General features: G+C 43.1%; 1 protein-coding gene across 6 annotated transcripts in view; it reads left to right on the top strand.

The window, feature by feature from the left end:
• Positions 1-26053, top strand: part of fam120b (family with sequence similarity 120 member B) — a 304787-nt gene that overhangs the window by 243561 nt on the left and 35173 nt on the right. For 5 of the 6 annotated variants that reach the window (XM_078405398.1, XM_078405399.1, XM_078405395.1 and 2 more), the window contains exons 2-6: positions 3492-4546; positions 14293-14473; positions 20776-20889; positions 21672-21847; positions 24868-24960. In XM_078405398.1, coding sequence (XP_078261524.1) covers positions 3533-4546; positions 14293-14473; positions 20776-20889; positions 21672-21847; positions 24868-24960 — 1578 coding nt within the window. In that variant the 5' untranslated portion in view covers positions 3492-3532. Of the gene's footprint in view, positions 1-3153; positions 3359-3491; positions 4547-14292; positions 14474-20775; positions 20890-21671; positions 21848-24867; positions 24961-26053 lie in introns of all 6 variants that reach the window. The other variant, XM_078405393.1, reaches the window with a different exon arrangement.

Below are 26053 nucleotides of genomic sequence, written 5' to 3'. Positions count from 1 at the left end.
CCCCACTCTCTCTCCCCCCACTCTCTCTCCCCCCACTCTCTCTCCCCCCACTCTCTCTCCCCCCACTCTCTCTCCCCCCATTCTCTCTCCCCCCATTCTCTCTCCCCCCATTCTCTCTCCCCCATTCTCTCTCCCCCCATTCTCTCTCCCCCCACTCTCTCTCCCCCCACTCTCTCTCCCCCCCACTCTCTCTCTCCCCCCCACTCTCTCTCCCCCCCACTCTCTCTCCCCCCACTCTCTCTCCCCCCCACTCTCTCCCCCCCACTCTCTCTCCCCCCACTCTCTCTCCCCCCCACTCTCTCTCCCCCCCACTCTCTCTCCCCCCCACTCTCTCTCCCCCCCACTCTCTCTCCCCCCCACTCTCTCTCTCCCCCCAACTCTGCCCCCCCCCACTCTCTCTCCCCCCACTCTCTCTCCCCCCCCCCACTCTCTCTCCCCCCCCACTCTCTCTCCCCCCCCACTCTCTCTCCCCCCCCACTCTCTCTCCCCCCCCACTCTCTCTCCCCCCCACTCTCTCTCCCCCCCCACTCTCTCTCCCCCCCCACTCTCTCTCCCCCCCACTCTCTCTCCCCCCCCACTCTCTCTCCCCCCCCACTCTCTCTCCCCCCCCACTCTCTCTCCCCCCCCACTCTCTCTCCCCCCCCACTCTCTCCCCCCCCACTCTCTCTCCCCCCCCACTCTCTCTCCCCCCCCACTCTCTCTCCCCCCCCACTCTCTCTCCCCCCCCCACTCTCTCTCCCCCCCCCCACTCTCTCTCCCCCCCCCACTCTCTCTCCCCCCCCACACTCTCTCTCCCCCCCACTCTCTCTCCCCCCCCCCCACTCTCTCCCCCCCCACCCCCTCTCTATCCCTCTCCCTCTTTGCCCCAGTGGTGGTCACTGTATTTTTTCTGTTTTACACCTCTCCCCCCCCCCACTCTCTCTCCCCCCCCCCCCCACTCTCCCCCACCCCAGCACTCGCCCAGCCGCTCGCATGGCCTGGCTCCGCCGCTCGCTTGACCTGGCCTGGCCTGGCCGCGTAGCGCGAGGCCCGGTGATGTTGAGAGGGGATGGGGTGGATGAATGGGGGAGGGGGTTGGGATGGGATGGGGAGGGGAAGTGGGTGGGGGGTTTTCTTTGTGTTGTAAAAAGTGTTTATGTTCAATATCCTTTCTATAAATAGCAGAATATATTCATGATAGGCCTGACATTGTACATGTTGTCCAAGAACTACAAACTGTTGGAACAAATAGTTGTTTTTCATACATTAATGTAGTGCAACGCATATGCACATTTGGAGTGCATACTTTCTTTTTGCTGAAAAGTTGCATATTATGAATTTTGATGTAAAATTCTGAATTTTGGACATCAAAATTATGAATTTGTAAAATCGAATGTTGGTAGGTCTGCAATTGCTATGTCTTCAACCATTCACTTTGTCAATCCATATTCTCCAAAGGGTTTCTTCATTCTCCTCACAACCCACATTGCTTAGACACATCAGTGAACGTGGATATTTTACACCTGATCCCTTCGTCCAAAATCATTATTATAGATTGTGAATCTCCAGCACTGGAGCTCCAGCACTGATCCCTGTGGCAGTCCACTGGTTACACTGGTCTCCACAATTTCTAGGAAACTTTCTGCATCTGCTTGCATGAAGATGGGCACAAAATTATTAGTGTACTCTCTTTACCATTATTATATTCTTGTGCGTATTTTCTCTTGCCTTTAGATTACTAGTTAAGTCTTCATTGCACAACACTAGATCTGAAATAAAATATTCCTCTTAGGCTCTTTAGGGAAATAAGATGGATGGAAAATTAGAGGGGAATGGCATTGCTGTCTGAATCGCTCTTGACTCAACGGGCCCACATGTCCGTCACATCATAAGGGAACAGGAGAAAGTCCTAAAAATATGTATTTTGCAAAATATTGCTTTGAATTGTTCCTATATCAAAGAGGATGTAGTGTGTTGATGTCTTTGCCAGACTTGATAATTAGTTTGGGGATCAGGTTAGTGACAGTGCAAATGGGAATTTCTGATCAGAGCAATTTTGGTGAACAGCAGGTGATTTACAGCAAGTTCTTTCATGGAAATTTCTGTACTCTTGAGTATTTGACCGAATGCATGAAACATAATACAATAATTGTCCCTGTGCTACTCAAAGTTGATGTCTCATCTCCTCCCCCACCACCACTAATTCATGACAGTTATATTATCGAGAGTAACCTCTAAGTGTCGAGCAATCAGCAATGTTGGTCTCCAGAAAACGTACTGACAATTCCCTTGTTGCTGTCTTGCTATGCAATACACCAGACACAGTGTAGAGTGGTTTTGGCAGCACAATTAACGCTTGAGACCCTATGCTGGAAGCAGATTCCAAGGTATATCACACCCAATTGATGATGCAAATATGAATATTCAGGAATTGTAGTGACCTCAGTCTCCAGTCCTCTAAATTTATAATAGTAATCTGGGTGTCCTCTCATAATCCTATTAATCTCTGTAAGGTCATCCCTCAGCCTTGTACGCTCCAGCGAGAAGAAACCATTTATCTCGCCTTTTAAGTCAAGCACTACATTCCAGCCATCATCCTAGCAAATCTCTTCTGCATTCTGTCCAATGTTGCCATTTGTTCCCATACTGTAGCTACCAGATCAGGCCACAATTCTCCTATACCGCTCAACCAATGTTTTATACAGCTGTATGTGATAGAAATGAGATTTGACACCCAATATTGGTCTACATTTTAGCCAGACATGTTAAAACAATATCTGACCTAGTTTGTTCTTTCCATTTGAACCATTCTCTAGACTGATTCATTTCTCAGGATACAGAACTCTTCTTTGTGAATTTTTCTTCAGCTTAGTGCAGTGGCTGCTCTCATTGAGTCAAGGTGGAGACACAGGAAAACGCAGGAGCTGGAATCTTGAGCAAAAAATAAAGTGCTGGAGGTGGTATGTAGGTTAATTGGCTGGGTAAATGTAAAAATTGTCCCTAGTGTGTGTAGGATAGTGTTAATGTGCGGGGATCGTTGGGCGGCAAGGACTTGGTGGGCCGAAAAGGCCTGTTTCCGGCTGTATATATATGATATGATATGATATGATAACTCACCCAGCCATGCGAGAAGGGTCCTGACCTAAGATGTCATCCATCCATTTTCTTCCATAGATGTCCCCTGCAGCTGAGTTCTTCCAGCACTCTGTTTTTGTCCTGAGTCAAGTTCGTTGGTTCTAAGCCGACCAAGGTTGACCACGTATTGTACATGTCATGTCTCTGCAGTACTATCTTGGCGTCACATTAGCAGCGTTGTTTTACTTTGGAGGAAACATTCAATAATGACCTCCAACATCCACCAACTTTCCTACCTGTTCAGGTATGCACCGAAAGTATATACTTTGGTTATCATATTTACTCACAGATGAACAAATTCATGTTTTCTTCCTGACATGTGGTGAAGGTATTGTTTCCCTGTAATTATTAATATTTTCTTTCTTTTTTCTCTCCAGACTTTGAATGCATTTCATTGGGATTATTAGCTTACTCTGTGATGGGTGTAAAGGGGCTCCAGCAGTTTGTGGATCACATCTGTCCAGCTGTGAAGGTCTGGGTGGACTTGAAGGAGCTGGCAGAGCAGCATCAACGCTCCCATCCTGAATGTTCTCCTGTTGTGGCTGTGGACACTCTGGCATGTCTGCGATATTGGTACACCCCTGAGGCCTGGGTTCATGGTGGACAGTGGCGTGAGTATTTAGACAGTTTAAAATGTTTTGTGAATGCTTTCTCAACGGCCGGCATAAGGCTGGTATTTTTCATTGATGGGGTAATAGAACAGAAAAAAAGAGATGAATGGATAAAACGACGACTGAGGTGCAACCTAGAGATCGCAAAAATCTTTCAGTACATAAAGGCAAGCTCCTGTCAACCAGGTACGGAGATGTTCTTTATTCCATCAGGATTGGCCACGTTCACTTGCTTTGCCTTGAAATCCATGGGCTTAAACACCACGTGTTCCCTGGAGGAGGCCGATTATGAAGTAGCAAACTACGCAAGGTTAAATAAGTGTATGGCGATTCTAAGCCAGGACACGGACTTCCTCATATATGACACTGTGCCTTACCTCTCGATAAGCAAGCTGTCGTTGGAAAAGCTATCTACTGTCATGTACTCCCGTGAAAACCTCTGCCACTCCCTCAACCTACGGATGGCAGACTTACCACTTTTAGCCTGTCTTCTTGGTAACGACACAGTGCCAGAAAACATGGTGGCCAAATTGAAGTACCATTGCCTGGATGAATACTTGCCAAACGGCCCAACCACAAAGCAGAGGAAGCAGATAGTTGCGGCAGTAGCACATTACATTTCCAGTGTGGACCATTCGCACAGTGGATTGAGAGAGGTGGAGAGAAACCTGCCATGCCATTCAGATGAAAGCTTGTTGGAAAAGGGAGTGGAATCTTACATACTGCCTGGACAGAGTTCACCATGGCTTCCCAGCAACAAAATATCTCCAGTGACACAGCAGTGTGAGATGCCTACATACCCAAATCATAGGATTTTGCAGGTGAGTAATTGACTCCCAGTCCTAATTTTTGTTCTCAAGGCAATACATGTTTGGTAGAAAACATTAATAGAATCTGGACACAAATTGCTGGAGTGACATAGCAGGTCAGGCAGCATCTCTGGTGAATGTAGGTAGGTGATATTACGGGCCTGTACCTTTCTTCAGACCCGCAGAGGAGCAATCAAAATGTAGTATCAAAGTCCCGACCTGAAATGTCACCTATCCATGTTCTCTTGAGATGCTGCCAGATCCGCTGAGATACTCCAGCTCTTTGTGTCCTTTTTTGTAAACCAACGTCGGCAGTTCCTTGTTTCTACGTTAATAGAATCTATGCTGTTAGTATCAAAGATAACATGGAGCTGATTGCATGAAATAGACCAGTATAACAACATAAAAAACAATTTTGTAATATTGTTGCTGAACTACAAAAAGCCTTTGCACTGAGTAATTTACTTAACAGTGTTTTTGATTTAAAAAAGCTTAATTGGAAGTGGCGTTGCATAATGAACAAAAATCGTTTTTTATCTTTCTTACTTCTGGGAATACATTTTGAATCAAAGTCAAAGTATTCCTTCACTGCTCTGTCTGCAATGAATTAGGCGGTTGTTACTGCCTGAAAATTATAAATTAGGCCATTGGTGGAACTTAGTGGGTCAGGCAACAGCTGTAGAGAGAAATGGATGGTTGACATATCATGTCAAGACGTTTTTTTCAAAACTGGCCAGCATATTGCCCAATGTCTTAATATCTACTCTAAAGCCTCCTTATATTCTTAGGATATTCCAAACTGTTTACAGTGAAAGAAGTAGTTTTGAAAAACCATAATTGTTGTTTTGTATGAAACAACACAGCTGCCAATTTGCATGCTTGAAGCTTGCATAAACGGCAATGTGGTTATGACAAGATAATCCATTTTCTTACATTGCTTAAGGGGTAAATATTGACCATTTTGCAGGGTATCGCCTCAGCTGTTCTTTGTCATCATGCCATGGGTTCTCTTACATCTGCCTGAAAGATCAAACAGTTAAACATTACATCCAAAGAACAGCATTTCACATTGCAAAGCCGAGGTTCCACTGCCACAGCTCGCTTATGTTGCAGCAGTTCACGGCTCCACGTCCTTTACCATTAAAAATGTCAAGTGAGCGTCCTTGATCAATATGCTTACGACCAACAAGAAAGGAGGCATTGTTAAATCTGGTTCCGGGAATGTAGTGGGCCAAATAGATGATGGGTCACTAGGAGAACTATTAAAGAGCATATGTTTCAGTTGCAGGCGAGCTACATTCCCACAAGGGAAAAGCGGGGGAACAAAACCCAGAACTCCTTGGATGACAAAGGAGACAAAGTGTATGATAAAGAGAAAGGGAAGTTTGATAAACGTCTGATGAATAACTCCAGCGAGAGCAAGGCTGAATGCCTGAAAATAAACAGACTGAATAAGAGCAGAGAATGTAATGTAAAAATAATTCCTTATGTCTTGCATCTGCTGGAGTTTAGAAGGGTGAGATGTAACTTGATTTAAAAATAGGGATCCTGAGGGGTCTTGAAAGGATGGATGTCGAGAAGGTGTTTCATCCAGTGAAAGAATCTAGCACTAAATATCACTGTTTTAAAAGTAGGTGGTGGCTCATTTAAGACCGTTTTTTTTGTTCTCTCTCAGAGGGCATTGTCTATAGAACTCTCATCCTCAAAGGGTCCTTGAAGCAAAGTGATTTAATATTCTTGATAAGCAGGTAGACAGGAGCACCAAATTGAGGTTACACAGATCTTATTAAATGGTAGACTACACAATAGATAATAGACAATAGGTGCAGGAGGAGGCCATTCGGCCCTTCGAGCCAGCACCGCCATTCAATGTGATCATGGCTGATCATTCTCAATCAGTACCCCGTTCCTGCCTTCTCCCCATACCCCCTGACTCCACTATCCTTAAGAGCTCAATCTAGCAATCTCTTGAATGCATTCAGAGAATTGGCCTCCACTGCCTTCTGAGGCAGAGAATTCCACAGATTCACAACTCTGATTGAAAAAGTTTTTCCTCATCTCAGTTCTAAATGGCCTACCCCTTATTCTTAAACTGTGGCCCCTTGCTCTGGACTACCCCAACATTGGGAACATGTTTCCTGCCTTTAACGTGTCCAACCCCTTAATAATCTTATACGTTTCGATAAGATCTCCTCTCATCCTTCTAAATTCCAGTGTATACAAGCCTAGTCGCTCCAGTCTTTCAACATATGATAGTCCCGCCATTCCGGGAATTAACCTAGTAAGGTTAGTAATTTAGTAACTTAGCCTAGTAACTTAGTAATTAACCTAACTTAAGGGGCTTAGTGGCCTGTCCTTGCTCCTAATTTGTGTTATTTTATGTCTTCTATAAGCATGTTAGTAGTAATTGAGCAGCAAAAGGCAGGGTAGAGCCAATAAGATGTAAAGAAGTTGATCTATGCGTTGAGACTGGAATGTCAGGAATGTCTTTGCATTAATCTCCCGTCTAATCAGAAGAGAGGTTGAGTGAATAATGGATGTTGTGATCATTGATAAAGAGGAAGTACCAGAATGGCTGCCTATGTTAAAAGTAAACAAGTGAACAAGTCTGTATGGGATGTATTCAACATTGCAAGGGGAGCAGATATATAGGTTGCAGAAGGGATTTCCATCATCTTCCAAACTTCCCCAGTTACAGGAAAAATGCTGGAGGGCTAGAAAATGGCATATGTAACATGCTTGTTCAAGAAGGGGTGTAGAGTGGGTACCCCGCAGCTCCGCTCTTGCTCCCCCTCCCCCTTGTCGCAACAGGGACGGAGTCCCCCTAGTCCTCACGTTTCACCCCATAAGCCAACACATAATTCTCTGACATTTTTACCACCTCCAACGGGATCCCACCACTAGTCACATCTTCCCATCTCCACCCCTTTCCTCTTTCCGTAAAGACCATTCCGCAACTCCCTAGTTAACATGCCTTCTCACCCAAATCACTCCCTCCCAGGTACCTTCTCCTGCAATTGCAGGAGATGCAACACCTGTCCTAATACCTCCTCCCTCAACTATATCCAGGGATCCCGACAGTCTTTTCAGTTTAGGCAGAGATTCACTTGCATCTCCTCCAACCTCATCTACTGTATCCGCTGTTCCAGGTGTGGACTACTATATATCGGCGAGACCAAGCGCAGCCTGGGAGATTGTTTCGCTGAACAGCTTTGCTTGGTCTGCCTTGGCCTACCTGAAAACTGGAAAGAGTCTAGTGGAATGGGACTGATGGGATTCCTCTTCTTGGAGCTAACATGAACTTTGTTGGGACAAATGGCTACCCTCTATACCATTACAATCCTAAAGATCATCATTATGTTCCTGGGATCAATTAGGAATGGGATTTATCTGGGCCACAACATCCTTTTCACAAATTACAGTAAAAATGCTTAATTAACAGGAATGATTAATGTGAGAAAATTAAACGGTTGAGGGTAGCTTGCTCCATATTAGCAAATTGTCAGGCAGTGTGAAGACACGTCTATACAATGGCTCAATGCATGTGAGATGAGGAAGGGCGTAATGCCGCCACTGCATGCAAGAAGGATAGTCTGTTCTTGATATGTCGTCTTCACTTTCATGGGTAATTACAACAAAACCGCATGTGTACTTTTAAATTCTAAAATTGTCTCTGTTGTCTCTTTCATGGAAAAAAAATCAGGATCACTTCTCTTTGAGGCAAGATTTTTTTGGGAATTCTCTCGTTAAATTTTATATTCTAAAAATTAAGGAAGACTGAAAATAAAAGAGCATCACCCTTTTGGACAAAACTGCTCGGATTAAATACTCCCATGCAGGCGTAGCAGAGAATTTTCCTCAGCAATGTGTCTCAGCACTACCCAAATACATGGCAACCCACACCTCCGGAGTGAGCCTGCCAAATTAGCAGAGCTATAACCCATCAGGAATAATTCTAACTCACTTGACAGAAGACAGACTTAAGAAGCCGGTCTTTAATCATATTCACTGTTAATTACGTCTGAGCATTGGGGATAAAACTTTGGCAGAGCTGCCTGAGGTAAGATCTTTTCAATGGAATTAAACAGAGCACGATGATTTAAAATGAATGATTTAAAATGAATGCTTCATTCAAATGGACCACAAGTAACTGCTTTCTCTCAAAGGCAGCAATGATATTGGTTAGCCAACTTGTTTATGTCAATTGATTTGTAATTTTACAAGAACTCGGGTTAGAGGTAAAAATTCATCTGTGATTTGAGATATTATTACATCAGTGTTTAAAGAAAGTATGGCCAAATTGATAATGTTTCTTCTTTGGTGCCCTCTGTTAGAAATGCACGTAAACTATGAGGTCAGGGGTTCATGGGTTAATATCTAAATTATGAGAGTATAATCAATCTATGCTGAATCTTCGTAAGGATGTTTTATTTGATGACAATGTACAAGGCGATTATTAATTTTGCAGATGACACTAAAGTGGATGGTATCGTAGATAGTGAAGGTGGTCATCAAAAATATAATAGGCTCTGGATTAGATGGGCAAGTGGGCTGAAAAATGGCTAATGGAGTTTACAGCAGATAACAGTGAGATGTTGCATTTTTAGGTCAATCCAGGGCAGGACCTTCACAGTAAATGGTAAGGCCTTGGGGAGTGTTTTTTAGTACAGAGGGATTGAGGAGTCCAGGAGTATCTAAAGCTTTCTTGACCACCCTATTTACCTGTGACACCACTTTCCCTGAAAGTGGTGTCACAGATAGATGGGGTAGTAAAGAGTCTTTTGGTACATTGGTCTTCATCAGTCTGAGTATAGAAAAAATAAGTTAAGAAGTTATATTATGGTTGTACAAGAGGTCGGTGAAGCCACATTTAGAGTATTGTGTAGGAAGGAACTGCAGATGCTGATTTAAACCAAAGATAGACACAAAATGCTGGAGTAACTCAACGGGACAGGCAGCATCTCTGGAGAGAAGAAATGGGTGACGTTTCGGGTCGAGACTCTTCTTCAGACTAATTAGGGGAAAGGGAAACGTGAGATATAGACAGTGATGTAGAGAGATATTGAACAAATGAATGAAAGATATGCAAATAAGTAACGATGATGGATAGACATGGCTCAGAGGGATATGGACAAAACTTGGGCGAATGTGACTAGCTTTGATGGGTGCATCTTGGTAGGCATGAATGAGTTGGGCCGATAGCTCTGTTTCCGTGTTCCCTCGGCCATGATCTGTGAAAGCAGATTATCCAATAGTATTTAAGTGAGTTTGGTTTAGATAAACGCAAGGAATCATGGGATTTGTCAAAGGTCTTTTGGGAAGAACAAAGAGCATAGCTAGTGATCGCGAACGCAGTGCTGTATAAACTGTGTGTATGCATTGGGCAGAACTCTGTGTAACTACGAAACATATACATGTAATTAATGGCTAATGTACACTGAAACAATGGTTGATAAATGATTAAATGAAATGAAAGAAATTAAGAGTTGTATGAACCTCTGTACATTTACTGTTTGAGTTCTGGATTTCAGTTCATATCAAATCTGGTTGAACATAAGGTTGAACTTCTGATCAAAATGATCTGCAAGCGCACCAACATCTTATTTACACACCAATGGAGGCAGTAAATTATATAACGTTGAGCAGACGGTGAAAATATCATCAATATGCAGACCTAAAGTGATGGGTAAAGTGTTTCTCAGGATGTTAAACCACTTTAGACAACCTATGTTCAACACGAATGCGGACATTGGCAACCTTCTTGGTTTTGTGTACTTTTACTCTGGTCATTTGCTGATAACCACCGCTGGCTGGGAGGGGGAATCTAAATAGGCTTGGCGAAACATCAAGTCTTCTTGAATGGGAAATCCACTATCTACCATTATGCAATCCCCAGGATCAACTAAGTTCAAAAATCCACTCTTCCTAACAATGTGACCTTCCTAACAAGTCTGACCATTCTGTCATGGGCCTCCTCCAGTGCCATAGTGAGGCCCACCGGAAATTGGAGGAACAGCACCTCATATTTCGCCTGGCCAGCTTGTAGCACAGCGGTATGAACATTGACTTCTCCAACTTTAGATAGTTCCTCTGTCCCTCTCTTCCCCTCCCCCTTCCCAGATCTTCCACTGTCTTCCTGTCTCCACCTATATCCTTCCTTTGTCCCGCCCCCCTGAAATCAGTCTGAAGAAGGGTCTCGACCCGACCTTCGATTTGTACCAGCATCTGCAGTTATTTTCTTACACTGTGTGCATCAGATGATCGCCTACCCCAAGTTTTTGATAAGAATGTGATCATGCCGTTTGGGGCAATTCCAACCAATAGTTTCACAGTGTTATGTTTCTTGTAATCGGACCATGTGAAAGCCTGCAACTGTAGATGCCATGGTCATTCTATAAATATCTCTGTGCAGTCGAGAATGCATCTCAGTGCTGGGCATTTATTTATTATCTGTTTTGGCTGCGTGGACCTTATCAAATCACGATCTGTAAACATGTCCATTACAAGTTACAATGCAAAAGAAATGGTGCAAGTATATTGAATTGATTTATACAATCACAAGATTATAACTGAAAATTAGAATGTCAAATACTGATTAAAATTATCCAACGTAATGGGAATCAGAAGAGACATGATTAGTCAGGAGACTCGTGACTAAGTTTTGTACTACACAACTTTACTTACACATGTGCATGCAGAACTCATTCAGAAGTCAACAAACGTGCATACAGCCCGTGGCCATGGACTAGTATAGTAAGAGGTGAAAACCCCACAAATACGTTTCATATTATCTATCGATAGTTATAGAAATCATATATTTCTTTTCATTTTTCCCCTCCCCCCCAAAAACAAAAATAATAAAAAATGTTTGTTATTAATCGTCACAATCTCGCTCACTCACCGAAGCGGGCCAGCAAGAGACCAAGGAAAGCCATCAAAATCACTGTAGTTTTGTACAAATGTACCATAAATACACCTAGTTAATAGTTTTGAAAGCAGTATTTTCTTACCTCGAAGAAGCAAAACTGGAAAATACGGATGAAACGCAGGTCTGTTTACACACAGTAACTCAGCTGGCGAGAATGTTTATCCCAAATGACCCATGACCTGGGCATGTGCAGTTGTAATACCGAACTCGCTTATTGTGCCACCTTTCTCTACATTACATTGTTGCTACATTTCATGAATACATCTTTAGATATAAAGCACTTTGGTTATTAGAGCACTTTGGAGCATGCAGGAGGTATTGAATGGGTTTATAAGTGCATTTTTATCTTAAAGATTATAGCAACTAAACAAAAAGATTGGGTTCAAATCATAAGATGCTGTAAATATCAGCTGGTCGCCCAACAACCAGGGAAAGAAAAACTTAACTTTTCAGGTTAGAATTGAACAAGCATCAAGTGAAAGTGAAAGGGGAACGAAAGAGACAGAGAGAGAACACAAGTAAGATTTGAGGTAGAATTGAAAGCAGAATAGATGAAATTATATTAGAGATAACAATGAAAGATGGTGGTGATGGGACAAATAAGAGAACATCGGTTGGTCAAGAAGAGATGGGAACAGTCAAAGCAAAGTATTTTTCTGCAATTCGAGAAGGAAAACTGTAAGTGCTTGATATCCGGAATGAAAATACAAGAACTGTTCATCATATGAAAATTGTTGAATTCAGTTTTGACTCTAGAAAATATTTGATTGCGACATTTTCCTTCCACATGAATTTTTCCAGTGAAATCAGTGATGGATCTCAAACGATTTTTGGGAAATACCAGGCACTGTAAGTCTCTGAATAAATTTAACACATCATTAAATAGTGACCAAAGGATTTATTTATTTATATATGTATAAAGTTCAGTAAGGGGACCATTGAACATAGGAGTAGAATTAGTCCATTCGGCCCATTAAGTCTGCTCTGCCATTCGATCAGGGCTGATCTATTTTTACCTCCGAATCTGCATTCTCCTGCCTTTTTGTAACCTTTGACGCTATTACTAATCAAGAACCTATCAATCTCTACTGTAAAAAAAAATAATGAGTTGGGTACACCATCTGTGGCAATGAATTCCACATATTCACCATCCTCTGGCTAAAGAAATTCCTTCTCATTTCCATTCTAGAGGAATCTATAGATGTCATGCATTTGGACTTCCCACAAGGTATTTTGATAAATGAGTGGTATCCCACTCATGCTAGAAGTGGATTGACATGAATTTATGACTGGTTATCACATAGAAGAAAATGCCAAATAAATGTGCCTGTTTGAGGCTGGAAGGGTGCAAGTAGAAGAGTGCCTCAAGGAACAGTTTTTGGTCTTCAATTATTTACTAAAAATAGGGAAGTACTGTTCTAGTTGTACTCATACCGGGAGTATGTGCATATTTTTGGTCCCCTTATTTAAGAAAAGTTATACTAGCTGAAACTTCTCCGTGGATTGTCACCTTGCCGAGGTGGAGAAGCTTGTGTGGTCCTGAGATCCTGAGAGTGATGCCGTCTGGAGCTATGCTCCTGCTAGGGTCACACATGGTGGTAAGGTCGAGGGGGAGGCCCCTGACAAAGAGCAATCCAACCAAGACCTCAAAGGTGAAACAGGCTTAGGATGATGGCTGACTTTAGTGGAGCGTCACAATGGCTGGGAAGGCGGATGAAGGCTGCAGAGGGCAGGTGCAGGTGGGCAGGAAGGTAGACGCTCCCCAACCCTTCCATAAGTCTTGGGCAGATGAGGCTCGTCAGCCTGGGAAGGCAGTCCATCTAGGAGAGGGAAAACTCTGATCTAAAACCTCCACTGCCTTGTGGCCATATTCAGTCATTGAAAAGGCTCCAGGAGTAAACCTCAAGAAAAATCCGGAGTCGGAGTCCCTAAGGCAGTTCGTCGTTATCTACAACCTCGTTCTGGCAGCTCCTGCGACGGCACTGGTGCCAAACTGTAACGGCTCTGCTGTTCCTTTGTATCGATCAGCAACGTGGAGAGGGGAGACGTGCTGCATGGGCAACAGCCTATCCTTCATATGACATCGCCCAGGCTTGCATCTGACCACACATCGACGCTGCTCTAGCCGAGGTTTGGAGCAAGCAGCCAACAACCAGGATGCATCACCCATGGTTAGCCATGACCGAGGGGGGCCTTAGAAAAAAACTAGTTGAAAAAGCAGTCCAGAGAAGATTCACTGGGCTGATTCCTGGGATGAAAACATTGTCCTAACACAAACCGTTAAAAATGTTAGATTTGTATTCCTTGGAGTTTCTGGGTAACTTTTGAAACATATAAGATCCCAAAGGGGTGTGATAGAGTAGATGTGCAGATGCTTCTTGAATGAGGGGGTATGGTTACAAGATAAGGAACCCATCATGAAATGTGTAGGAATTACTTTTTGCAGAGGATGGTTATCTCTGGAATTCTCCAGCTGTTATTGGAGAGTAGATCACCAGAGACATTTAAAGAAGAGATACATACATTTGTGAAAGATCGAGGAGTTGAAGACTATGTGGAGCGGACACAAAAGAGCAGTTTCGGCCTGGGGTAGGTCAGTCATGACCACATTGACCTCCTACTCCTATTTTCTGGGAGAACACCTTCCTGATGTGGACATGTACTGGCCACTTTATTGTCACTGGACCATAAATCTCCTTACTGCATAGCACTGGAAATAATTACATGTTGTTCAAGTTAGCTCACCACACTGAATGTGTAAATTCATAAGACTGAATGTTTAAAGGAAAAATATGCTTATTAAATTTAATTTCCTTTTTAATTTTAAAAGTTTGCAAGAGAAAAGCACATCAAAGCTGAGAGCTCTATGGTCTACAAAGTCTTGAGTAATGGAGAAGTTGATTGCAGCAACACTCTGGAAGATGAGTTGGATACAGAACTTCCTGGACAAGCAATTATTTACCGACCCGCTCGACAGTCTATTTATGGCATTCTTCTCTCAGCTGAACCAAGTAGGAAATCTGTAAATATTTAAACCATTCAAATGACACGGTTTGAGGTATTAGCAAATTCCTTGCATTTATTCATGCTGATTTCACTTGCCAGTCACAGCTTTAGTGGACCTGGTCCTGTGAACGTCCTGTACCAGACAAAATGAGGTTATTGAATATCACACACAAAAGCATCAACTTGAACCCTTCGGTTAATAACATGCAGTGCACCTTACATTTGCTGCTCTTAGGGGAATTTGGTCATAAAATGAGGTCAACTCCATCATTCAAACAACAGGAGAGCTAAGATTACTTTTACTTCCTCTTAGAACCCAACATGCCAATTCCCTTGATGTCAGAAGGACTTTCTCATTTAAACAGATCACTTTCAAGATCTAACTATAACAAAGCTACGATCAAAATAACTGCTCAATAAAAAACCTGAGAATAAACTTTTATGAAATGTATCTTCGCGGATGAGAGCTGTGTGATCAGCAAGTGCTGTGTTACATTATAATAGTCTACTTTTTCGGTTTCCCACTTTTCATATCTCTTCAACATCTCATTAGTGTCTTGCACCACCTAGTTCTTCACACAGTTGACTATTCTTGGCACTATAGGGTATAAATGCTGCAGTAATTTTCATTAACATATCATCTGTAACATTGCAGAACATTCCATTGCACTTAACAAGAACCTGATCAATAAGAAATAAACACACAAAAGATAAAGTTTAATGAAGCTTTGTTAGACAGGTAGATTTTAAGGAGAATCATAAATAGTCGAAGATTTTTGATTCTTCCTGCGTATTGAGTAAAAAAAAATGAAAACAGAGAGACAAGAGATTGCAAATGCTGTGATGTGAAAGAAAAAAAACACCCGCTGGAGGAACTCAGCGGGTCAGGCAGCACCTGTGGAGGCAAAAGGAGAGTCAACATTTTGGGTCGAGACCCTCCATCAAAACTGAGAGTGTAGAGGGGAGATGGTCAGTATAAAGAGCTGAGAGAGAGAGGGGTGAAGAAGGACTGGTGGATGATAGGTCAGAGGCTGATGGAGTAGGGAAGGGAAAATTGAAAAATACGAGGGAGTGAGTTTTCTAAAATTAGAATGTGCAAAATGTCTCAACTGGAGGAGCACAGAGACATATCAAAGATTTATAAAATAAAAGTTTTCAGAGATAGGGAGAGTTGGGACCAAAGAGACATTTAAAAACAAGATGAAAATGTTCTAGCCAGCAACACTGTTTTTTCCAGTCAAGGTTGGTCAGGCAGCATGTTTAATGGGAAAAAGAAGCTGTGTAAATCAGGGCTACAGACACCTGAATAGTTTGTTCTTGGAGGGTAGAAGTTGAGAATCAGACGAAGAGTGGACCAGAATAATGAAGACTAGAGAACATAAAATATAGAAGTGGCAGTAGGGACGTGGCCCCGCAACTTGGCCTGTCCACCTATCCATAAGATTATGGGCAATCCTATTTCTTAATCCTAGTACATTTCCTGCCTGATCTCTATTCTACCTTGATATTCAAAGTTCAATCCATTTTAGCCTTGACTGCTCTCGATACTTGAGCAATCTCAGCCCTTTTAATCTGCGTAAAGAAATTTCTCCTCCTCTTATAACTAAACAGCCACCCATAGTCCTGAGACAATGTTCGTTAAATTTATACTTTGCACCGAATAGAGGCAATCATTTTCATTTACTTTCAATCTCTTCCATGCCTCTCAGAATCTGGATCAGCCTTTTATTCTTCAAAGCTATTACATCTGGCTACCTAGTAACACTGATAATATATTGTATTATTCACTGTCTATTTATTGTGTTGTTTCATTACAGTGCCTCTAACGCTACAGCGAGTAAGAGTTTAATTGTTCCGTTGCTAATGCATATGATAATTTAGAACTCTTGACCCTTGTCTCCAGTGGATATAGGCCAAAATTCCTCAGCCACTTTTCATGGGACAGCCATCTCATCCCAAGAAAATAAATCCTACATAAGGCATATGCAGTCTTTATTCTCCGGCATCATTCTAGTAAATCTCTTCACCCACCCAGCCTTTGTGAGCCAAGGCCCTGTGGATTAGAAGTCTCTTTGGCTGCTGGTAGCATCATAACTAATCTGAGCCTGGCTTGAAGTGATAGCTGTTTACACATTTTCAGCAGTTCGGTAGTTAATAAATTAATCCCCCTCCCCCCCAAAAAACTCACCCACTTTGTTGTTAGATCCAGTGTTGCCTCCTAATTATTGCATCATCATCACATCAGTCATAGAGAAGGATAGGGAATGGTTTCTGTAAGGTTAAGAACTTCAAACCAGGTGATTTTACATTAATGACATTAATTTCATTTGAGTGTAAGAAATAGGAGGAGGAGTAAGCCACTTTGCCGCATAGAACTGCTTTGCCATTCAATACGCTGTATGGTATTTGACCACAGCTCCATGCTCCCGTTCAAACCCCATTATCCTCAAGTCCCGATATCATATCATATCATATATATACAGCGCGGAAACAGGCCTTTTCGGCCCACCAAGTCCGCGCCGCCCAGCGATCCCCGCACATTAACACTATCCTACACCCACTAGGGACAATTTTTTACATTTACCCAGTCAATTAACCTACATACCTGTACGTCTTTGGAGTGTGGGAGGAAACCGAAGATCTCGGAGAAAACCCACGCAGGTCACGGGGAGGACGTACAAACTCCTTACAGTGCAGCGCCCGTAGTCAGGATCGAACCTGAGTCTCCGGCGCTGCATTCGCTGTAAAGCAGCAACTCTACCGCTGCGCTACCGTGCCGCCACAATATACTTCATGACTCAGCATCCACAGTATTCTGGGATGGAAAATTCAAAAAATTCATCATCTTTTGACTCAGGAAATTCTTCCTCAACTCAGCCTTACGTGATTAACTCACAAACTGTGCCACAAGTTCTAGACTTCTCACCTAGGCAAACATTACCACAATGTCTAGCCTGTTAACGCTGTTTGTAATCTTGAATATTTCCATGAGATGATTTTTTATTCTCCTAAAGTCCTGTCAGCTATTCTGCTCAATCTTTCCTCGTATGACATTCCATCATCTCAGGACTCAATCTAGTGAACGTTTGCCGCATTACTCCAAAGCTCTGTACGGTTAAAGCAAAACATCCTTATTCATTGTTCACTTTCCATAAAATAGATTGCCTTTCTAATTCTTCTTCTATCTGCATGCTAATTTAGGATTTTTGTGTGAGGACATCCTGGTATTCCAAAATAATATTATTTAATAGCCATCTAATATTTAAATAATATTTTCCCATCCCACAAGAATGGATAATCTCTCATTTCTCCTCATAAAAGTCCAAATATTATATTTTTGCCCAGTGGACCAATATATCTTTGCAGATACATGTCTTCACACTCTATCATATCATCATATCATCATATCATCATATATATACAGCCGGAAACAGGCCTTTTTGGCCCTCCAAGTCCGTGCCGCCCAGCGATCCCCGTACATTAACACTATCCTACACCCACTAGGGACAATTTTTACATTTACCCAGCCAATTAACCTACATACCTGTACGTCTTTGGAGTGTGGGAGGAAACCGAAGATCTCGGAGAAAACCCATGCAGGTCACGGGGAGAACGTACAAACTCCATACAGTGCAGCACCCGTAGTCAGGATCGAACCTGAGTCTCCGGCGCTGCATTCGCTGTAAAGCAGCAACTCTACCGCTGCGCTACCGTGCCGCCCTATCTTTGCCTCTCAAGCAGACGTGGGAATTTTTGAAGGTTCCCGACCTGAAATGTCACTCTGTCCATTTCCCTCCACAGATGCTGCCTGACCCACTGAGTTCCCCCAACGTTTTTTAAAATATTATGTTCAAATGTTATACTCAACTGCTTCATCAAAGTCATCAGTATAGATTATAAATAGCTAAGGCCCTTGCACTAACGCCCGAGACATCTAACTTTTCCCCCTACCAACCCAAAGATGATCCAATTATCCTTACCCTCAGTTCCATGTTAAAATATTACCCTCAAACCCATGAGCCTACATCTTTTAATAACCTTTTATGAGACCCATTTCTGGATGTCTTTAAGAAATCTAAATGCATAATATTCACTTTATCTACTCTGCGAGAACACTTTATCTCATCGTCTCCATCACTGTCTCCTGAGATGTCGGACTATTGACCGACATCTACTACAAACCCACTGACTCCCATAGCTATATAGTATAAGAAAATAACTGCAGATGCTGGTACAAATCGATTTATTCACAAAATGCTGGAGTAACTCAGCAGGTCAGGCAGCATCTCGGGAGAGAAGGAATGGGTGACGTTTCGGGTCGAGACCCTTCTTCAGACTCCCATAGCTATCTGGACTACACTTCTTCCCACTCTGTTTCCTGCATAGACTCTATCCCCTACTCCCAATTCCTCCGTCTGCGCCGCATCTGCGCCCAGGATGAGGTTTTCCATACCAGGGCATCGGAAATGTCCTCAACCTTTAGGAAACGGGGGTTCCCCTCTTCCATTATAGATGAGGCTCTCACTAGGATCTCCTTGATATCCCGCAGCTCCGCTCTTGCTCCCCCTTCCCCATTTGTAACAAGGACAGAGTCCCCCTCATCCTCACCTTCCACCCCATCAGCCGTTTCATACAGCATATAACCCTCCAACATTTTCACCACCTCCAACGGGATCCCACTACTGGCCACATCTTCTCATCTCCACCCCTTTCCGCAGAGACCATTCCCTCGGCAACTCCCTGGTCAACTCGTCCCTTCCCACCCAAACCAGCCCAACCCCAGGTACTTTCCCCTGCAACCGCAGGAGATGCAACACCTGTCCCTTTACCTCCCCCCTTGACTCCATCCAAGGACCCCGGCAGTCTTTTCAGGTGAGGCAGAGGTTCACTTGTACCTTCTCCAACCTCATCAACTGTATCCACTGTTCCAGGTGTCAACTCCTGTACATCGGCGAGACCAAGTGCAGACTCGGTGATCATTTCGCTGAATATCTCCGCTCATTCTGCCTTAACCTACCTGATCTCCCAGTTGCTCAGCACTTTAACTCCCCATTCCCAATCTGACCTTTCTGTCCTGGGCCTCCACCATTGTCAGAGTAAGGCCCAGCGCAAATTAGAGGAACAGCACCTCATATTTCGTTGGGTAGCTTACATCCCAGCGGTAAGAACATTGACTTCTCCAACTTCAAATAGCCCTTGCTTTCCCTCTCTCTCCATCCCCTCCCCTTCCCAGTTCTCCCACCAGTCTTACTGTCTCCAACTACATGCTATCTCTGTCCCGCCCACTCCCCTGACATCAGTCTGAAGAAGGGTCTCGACCCAAAACGTCACCCATTCCCTCTCTCCAGAGATGCTGCCTGCCCTGCTGAATTACTCCAACATTTAGTGTCTACCTTCGATTTAAACCAGCATCTGCAGTTCTTTCCTACACACTTTATCTTCTCTGATATCAGCTAAATTAATTGAAGGTAATTTCCCTTTCATTAAACCATACATCATCTTACTATGGTTTTCTAAGTGCTCTTACCACTCACTGCCTTGATAATGGATTCCTGTATTTCCCAACACTGGATATTAAAAATAACCACCATGTAGCTCACTTATTTGTTTCCTCCTTCATTCTCAATGAATCATTATAGAAACAATGATTAACTGTGCTTCTCTATGTTGAGGTCATGGACTTTGTTAACGGTATGGATCACTGTGCATTGGGCACCTTCAAAACATTGTGTGTGTTGGGCATATCACAGGTACAACAAACCCACTTGCGTATTTTCACTCTAGTTCAGTTTAGGCTGTAAAATAATGATTAGCCGAAACTAACTACTAAATAGTGGTTTGTGCTTCCTAACTTTGCTTCCTCTCTTATCAACTCACTGCCTTAACCAGATGAGCCACCCAGGAACCTCCAAAGGATTGTCATTCTAATACAGTTTCACATTAATGACACAGAACAGAAAGAACCTCAAATATTGCTGGCCTATTTCGAAATAGCACCAGAGTGGGACTGCATGGACAGCACTTTCAAAGAGCTGGCAAAGGGAAGATGACTAAATGGAAGCCTTTTGTCTTGTATAATTCAATGATGAATAGATTGGTACTGTTATTTTTATTTAATGTACAGTGGTATTGATATACAATGATAGAAGAAGTGGATGCTATGGATACCTTGATCAGAGAATGAGAAATCCTGGTGGATTTAAATGACTTCTTATCAGTCTGCAAAATTTTATTCACTGTCTGTAGGTCGGCTGAAAGAGAACATCCTGTTCAGTTGATAATCTTGTTTGAAATTCTTTATGTCTAGATGCCCAGCCGGATTCTGCCAGTTTGTGTCCTATGGTGAAGGAGTGGTTTGTGTATCCAGGGAACCCACTCCAGCAGCCAGATCTTGTACCAGCTTTGCCACCAGAACTACCAGGTACTTCAGGCCTTCTGTGTTTTGACCAATTTAGCAAAAAAATACAAACAGCCCAGATTAGTTATAACACCTTAAGTGTCTCCAGGATGACATTGCTGCACTGTACAGTCAACAAAGTACCTTTGAACTGGAATCACTATTGTATGAAAATGTGGCAGCCAGATTACATAAAGCAAGATCCCATGAAGACCACTGAGACATATGATCAGTTATTTCCTTTTAGCTATGATATTGGTTGAATGATTTGTAACACATCCAGCAATGAGAACTAGACCTGTTATACTGACATTGCCTGCAGAATTTGGAGCAGTGCTCCTCAATGGAAGCAAGTCACTTGAGAAGGAAAATTTTCACTGAAGACTTTAGTATCAACTAGACCAAGTGGACCCGTTGGGCCCAAACCTCTCCTGCATTGGTGCAGCACCTTCTCCTCCCCCCATCCCTCTTCCCTCCCCTCCCCCCATCCCCTTCCCCTTCCCCCCCCACTCCACCCCCCTCAACCCCCCTTATCCTCCCCCTCCCTCCCTCCACCCCCCTTGCTCCCTCCCTCCCCCTCCCTAGGAGATAGATTTAAACTTTAAAATGTGAATAACTTAAAAAATGTAACACCAATTTCAATGAAACCTCTTCCATTAGCACCAACGGGACGACGGTGGGTAAGGTGGGCCTAGAATTGTTGTGCTATCGTGTACCGTTTTGGCTGTAGTTCAGGAACAAACAAACAAACAAACAAATGAGAGTTTTAGTATATAGATAATAATAAATCAAATCCTTATTTGCAGGAGGAATTCCAGATTTACAGACCTTATGGCTAACTGAAGGACCCGCAGTTGAGGAGTTACGTTACCGGATGTTTTTCGCATGTTTTGGCTTACACGATTTTGTTCAGGATTTTCATGATCTGGAGCTTCCGTCGACTGCAGTTGTTTGCTGCCTGCTGCTCTATATCACGCTGCAGGTAGGGAGAAGAATCGCTTGTTTCAGTCTTGACAATAGTGCCATGAAAACCTTGTGTTTAAGAGATTGCGCGTTTACCACTCATAAAAGGGAAGTCTTTTAGTACTGAAAGTAAATGTTAATAGTTATAAATTATTTGAATGTGATTTCAAAATAGAAGTGAACATTCTAGAATTCCACTTAAAAGCAGAGATGAATTATTTCAATAAGTGTAAATTATTGTCCTGATCCTAATCCAGAAGTGTAAATGAAATATTTTGACTACGATGTTACTGTACATCCTTAAAGTGACCAACAGCTTTTTTTCTGTGTTTTTCTGATTGTTACTGCCCATACATCCTATATATATCAAATCATATACTGCTTAATATTTTTGCAGATAGGAAAATGATTATATTGAATTCAGAAGAACTGGAGAAGGCAATTTATCCCCATGAGTATACTCCACCATTCAATATGACCCTCTGCTTTGATCCAGCACCCTTCCCAGAATTTTTGCTGTTTATGTATTTAGAAATCCATTGCCATACATCTTAAGAATATTTAGTGACTTAGTCTTCACTGTATACTGTGAATTCTACAGGATCCAGATATACATCAAATCCAGCATCCCTGCCTCACTGGACCCACATCAATTTGCATACAGGGCAAACAGATCCACAGAGGACGCCATCTCACTGGCTTTTCACACTGTCCTGACTCACCTGGAGAGACAGGGCATGTACATGAGGATGCTATTCATTGACCATAGCTCTGCCTTTAACACGGTCATCCCCACCAAGCTCATCACCAATCTCTACCAGCTAGGCAGCTCATCGTTATGCGACTGGATCCTGGACTTCCTGCTGGAGCGACCGCATTCCTGGATTCGACACCAACACCATTGTCAAGTTTGCAGACGACACAACAGTGATCGGGCTGATCACCAACGGTGATGAAACAAACTACAGAGCGGAGGTGCAGAACCTGGCGGACTGGTGCTCTGTTAACAACCTGTCCCTAAATACCATCAAGACCAAGGAGCTGATCATCAACTTCCGTAGGTCACACAACGGGGAATTCGCCCCGATCTTTATCAATGGGGACAGTGTGGAGAGAGTGTCTAGCTTCAAGTTTCTGGGCACTCACATTTCGGAGGACCTAACATGGTCCACTAACACTGCTGCGCTGGTCAAGAAGGCACAGCAACGACTGTTCTACCTAAGAACACTGAAAAAGTCTGGTCTACCCCAACAGCTGCTGACAACCTTCAGCGAGTAGTCCATAGAGCTCAGAGGACCATCGGAACATAGCTACCAGCCTTAGAGGGCAGCTACAGAAGGATGTCCAGAACAAGGGGCCACAGTTTAAGAATAAGGGGTAGGCCATTTAGAACTGAGATGAGGAAAAACTTTTTCAGTCAGAGAGTTGTGAATCTGTAGAATTCTGCCTCAGAAGGCAGTGGAGGCCAATTCTCTGAATGCATTTAAGAGAGAGCTGGATAGAGCTCTTAAGGATAGCGGAGTCAGGGGGTATGGGGAGAAGGCAGGAATGGGGTACTGATTGAGAATGATCAGCCATGATCACATTGAATGGCGGTGCTGGCTCGAAGGGCCGAATGGCCTCCTCCTGCACCTATTGTCTATTGTCTAACACATGATGCCTCAGAAAAGCCACCAACATCCACAAAGACTCTTCACACCCCTGCAACAGTCTGTTCGAACTTCTACCATCGGGCAGACGATACAAGGCCTTCTACGCCCGCACCTCCAGACTCAGGAACAGCTTCATCCCCAGGGCCATAGCTGCTATGAACCGGTCCTGCTGAGCCGATGGTCACATCGCACAGTGAACTGGCACAGATCTACTTGCACTTTATTCTGTTTTAAAACTGTTCTAATTTGTTTCATTGGGTTGTTTAAATTAATACTGACTAGCTAATTAATTTATTGCATCGTATGGGAGGCGCATTCCCAATCTTGTTGTACCCTGTACAATGACAATAAAGATATATTGTATTGTATTGTATTGTATTGTACAAATCTCGTGGCTGAAAAAGGGTCAACAGTTGAGGAATTACGTTCCCTTTGAGTGAAGAAATGTCTCCTGATCTAAATGTCTAACCTTGTATTCAGAGACTGTGACCCCTGGTTCCAGTCACCCCACTTTGTAAACACCCTCCCGTGATCTTACTTGTCAAACCCCTGCCAGAAGAATGTATATTTTAATGAGACCTCCTCATATTCATCTAAACTGTAGAGATTACAGGCTGAGTCAACCTAATTGATCCTCATGCAATAGTACTGCTATCTTGGGAATCAGTCCGGTAAACATTTGTTACACTCCGTAATGGCAGATATATATCTTTTCTTAGGTAAGGACTTACAGTATGTATTGTGTTGCATACAATCCTTTAAATGTGGTCTCATTCAGGACCTGCAGAATAGTTGTAAGACATACTCGGTCCTGTACTCAAATCCTCTTGAGTGCAGTCCAATATACCATTCTGGCTGCCTTGTCTGCTTGCTGCACTTGCATGTTTACTGTCACTGACTGCTGTACTGGTACCCAGATCCATTTTTGTATATTTTTTAAAATTATATAAATAGTACTCTAAATGACTGTTTTTCTTATACCAAAGTGGATAATATATTCACAGCTTTAACCAGCCATTTTCGTCCAGTCACTCATTATATCTAAATTACCTTGAATCTGCTCAGGCACACCGTGAAAATGAGCAGGCAATTTTAATGAGATTTTAGTCATTTAAATAAAAGGAGGAAATCCCCAAATGATTTGGGGACAGAGTTGTAAATGCAATAGATAGCTATATCAGGACTGGATATGTTCGGGGAAGCCACAAGAAGTAGTGTAGATTGTAACTTGATGTTATGTGCACTTGATAGTCTGCCGGAAATGAAGTCTAAGGCACCTATCGGAAAGTATAACATAGAGCGCTTGAGATCAACATAATCTTGTGGTAGATTGGAGAAGGTCTCCTGTGGCACCAGTGCTTTAAATGTATTCCATTGTTTGTTTCAGGTCACCACGTTATGTGTGGAGGACCTAGATGCATATTTGGCTCAAGTTATATGTATCCGTGATAAGCCAGCTGACCATCTCACTCAAATACAGGTATGTATTGCATACAGTCTCCAGCTCGACCCTGATTATTTTTATTTTGCCTTTCCTAGTTTTTAGGGCACAAAATCGATGTTATCATCCATTGAATAATTCTATCTCTATACTTACTTCGGAATCGAGAGCCAGAGGATATTGGTTTAAGGCGAGTGGGGAAGGAGTTAATAGGAACTTGAGGGGTAACTTTGACACAAAGGGTGGTGGGTAGATGAGACGAACTGCCGGAGGTGGTAGTTGAGGCAGGTACTTTCGCAATGAGTATTATAGGTAAAACAGATGAACTTGGAGCCTTGATTAGTTGATAGAAGTATGATGTTGTTGTCATTACACAGATGTGATTGCAAGAGGGACAGGACAGAACTGGCAGATCAACATTCTAGGGTTTCGATGTTTCAGATGTGATAGAGAAGGAGGTAAAAGTGGTGGAGGTGTTGCATTACTATTCTGGGAGAATGTCACAGTGGACTTGCAAGGTGGCCCACCATTCTCTCAGCATGGTAACCAGGGATGGACCATAGTTAACTTTCATACATCACAGGAAGCAAATAATGGTTAATCATCATTTATTTTTATCATAATTTATTTTGCAGTGAGATTGCAGTCTGTTATAGAGTCATAGAGTCATAGAGTCCTACAGCACAGAAAGAGGCCCTTCGGCCCATCGTGTCCGCGCCGCCCGTTACCAAACACAGTCTAATTTTAATCCCATTTTCCCGCATTTGGACCGTAGCCCTGAATGTTGTAGCATTTCAAGTGCCCATCCAAATGCCTCTTAAACGTTGTGAGTGTTCCCGCCTCCACCACCACCCCAGGCAGTGAGTTCCAGACTCCAACCACCCTCTGGGTGAAAAAGTTCTTTCTCACATCCCTCCGAAACCTCCCTCCCCTTACCCTGTATCTATGTCCCCTCGTTGTTGAACCTTCCACCAGTGGAAGAAGTTCCCCGCCATCTACCTTATCTATGCCCCTCATGATCTTGTACACCTCGATCATGTCTCCTCTCAGCCTTCTCTGCTCCAGGGAAAACAACCCCAGTCTGCTCAGTCTCTCCTCATAGCCGAGGCCCTTCATCCCTGGCAGCATCCTG

Source organism: Rhinoraja longicauda, chromosome 9 (assembly GCF_053455715.1).
Source record: "Rhinoraja longicauda isolate Sanriku21f chromosome 9, sRhiLon1.1, whole genome shotgun sequence".
NCBI classification, from domain to species: Eukaryota; Metazoa; Chordata; class Chondrichthyes; order Rajiformes; family Arhynchobatidae; genus Rhinoraja; species Rhinoraja longicauda.
Note: the sequence above shows the minus strand (reverse complement) of the source record. Positions and strands in the feature narration are given on the sequence as shown.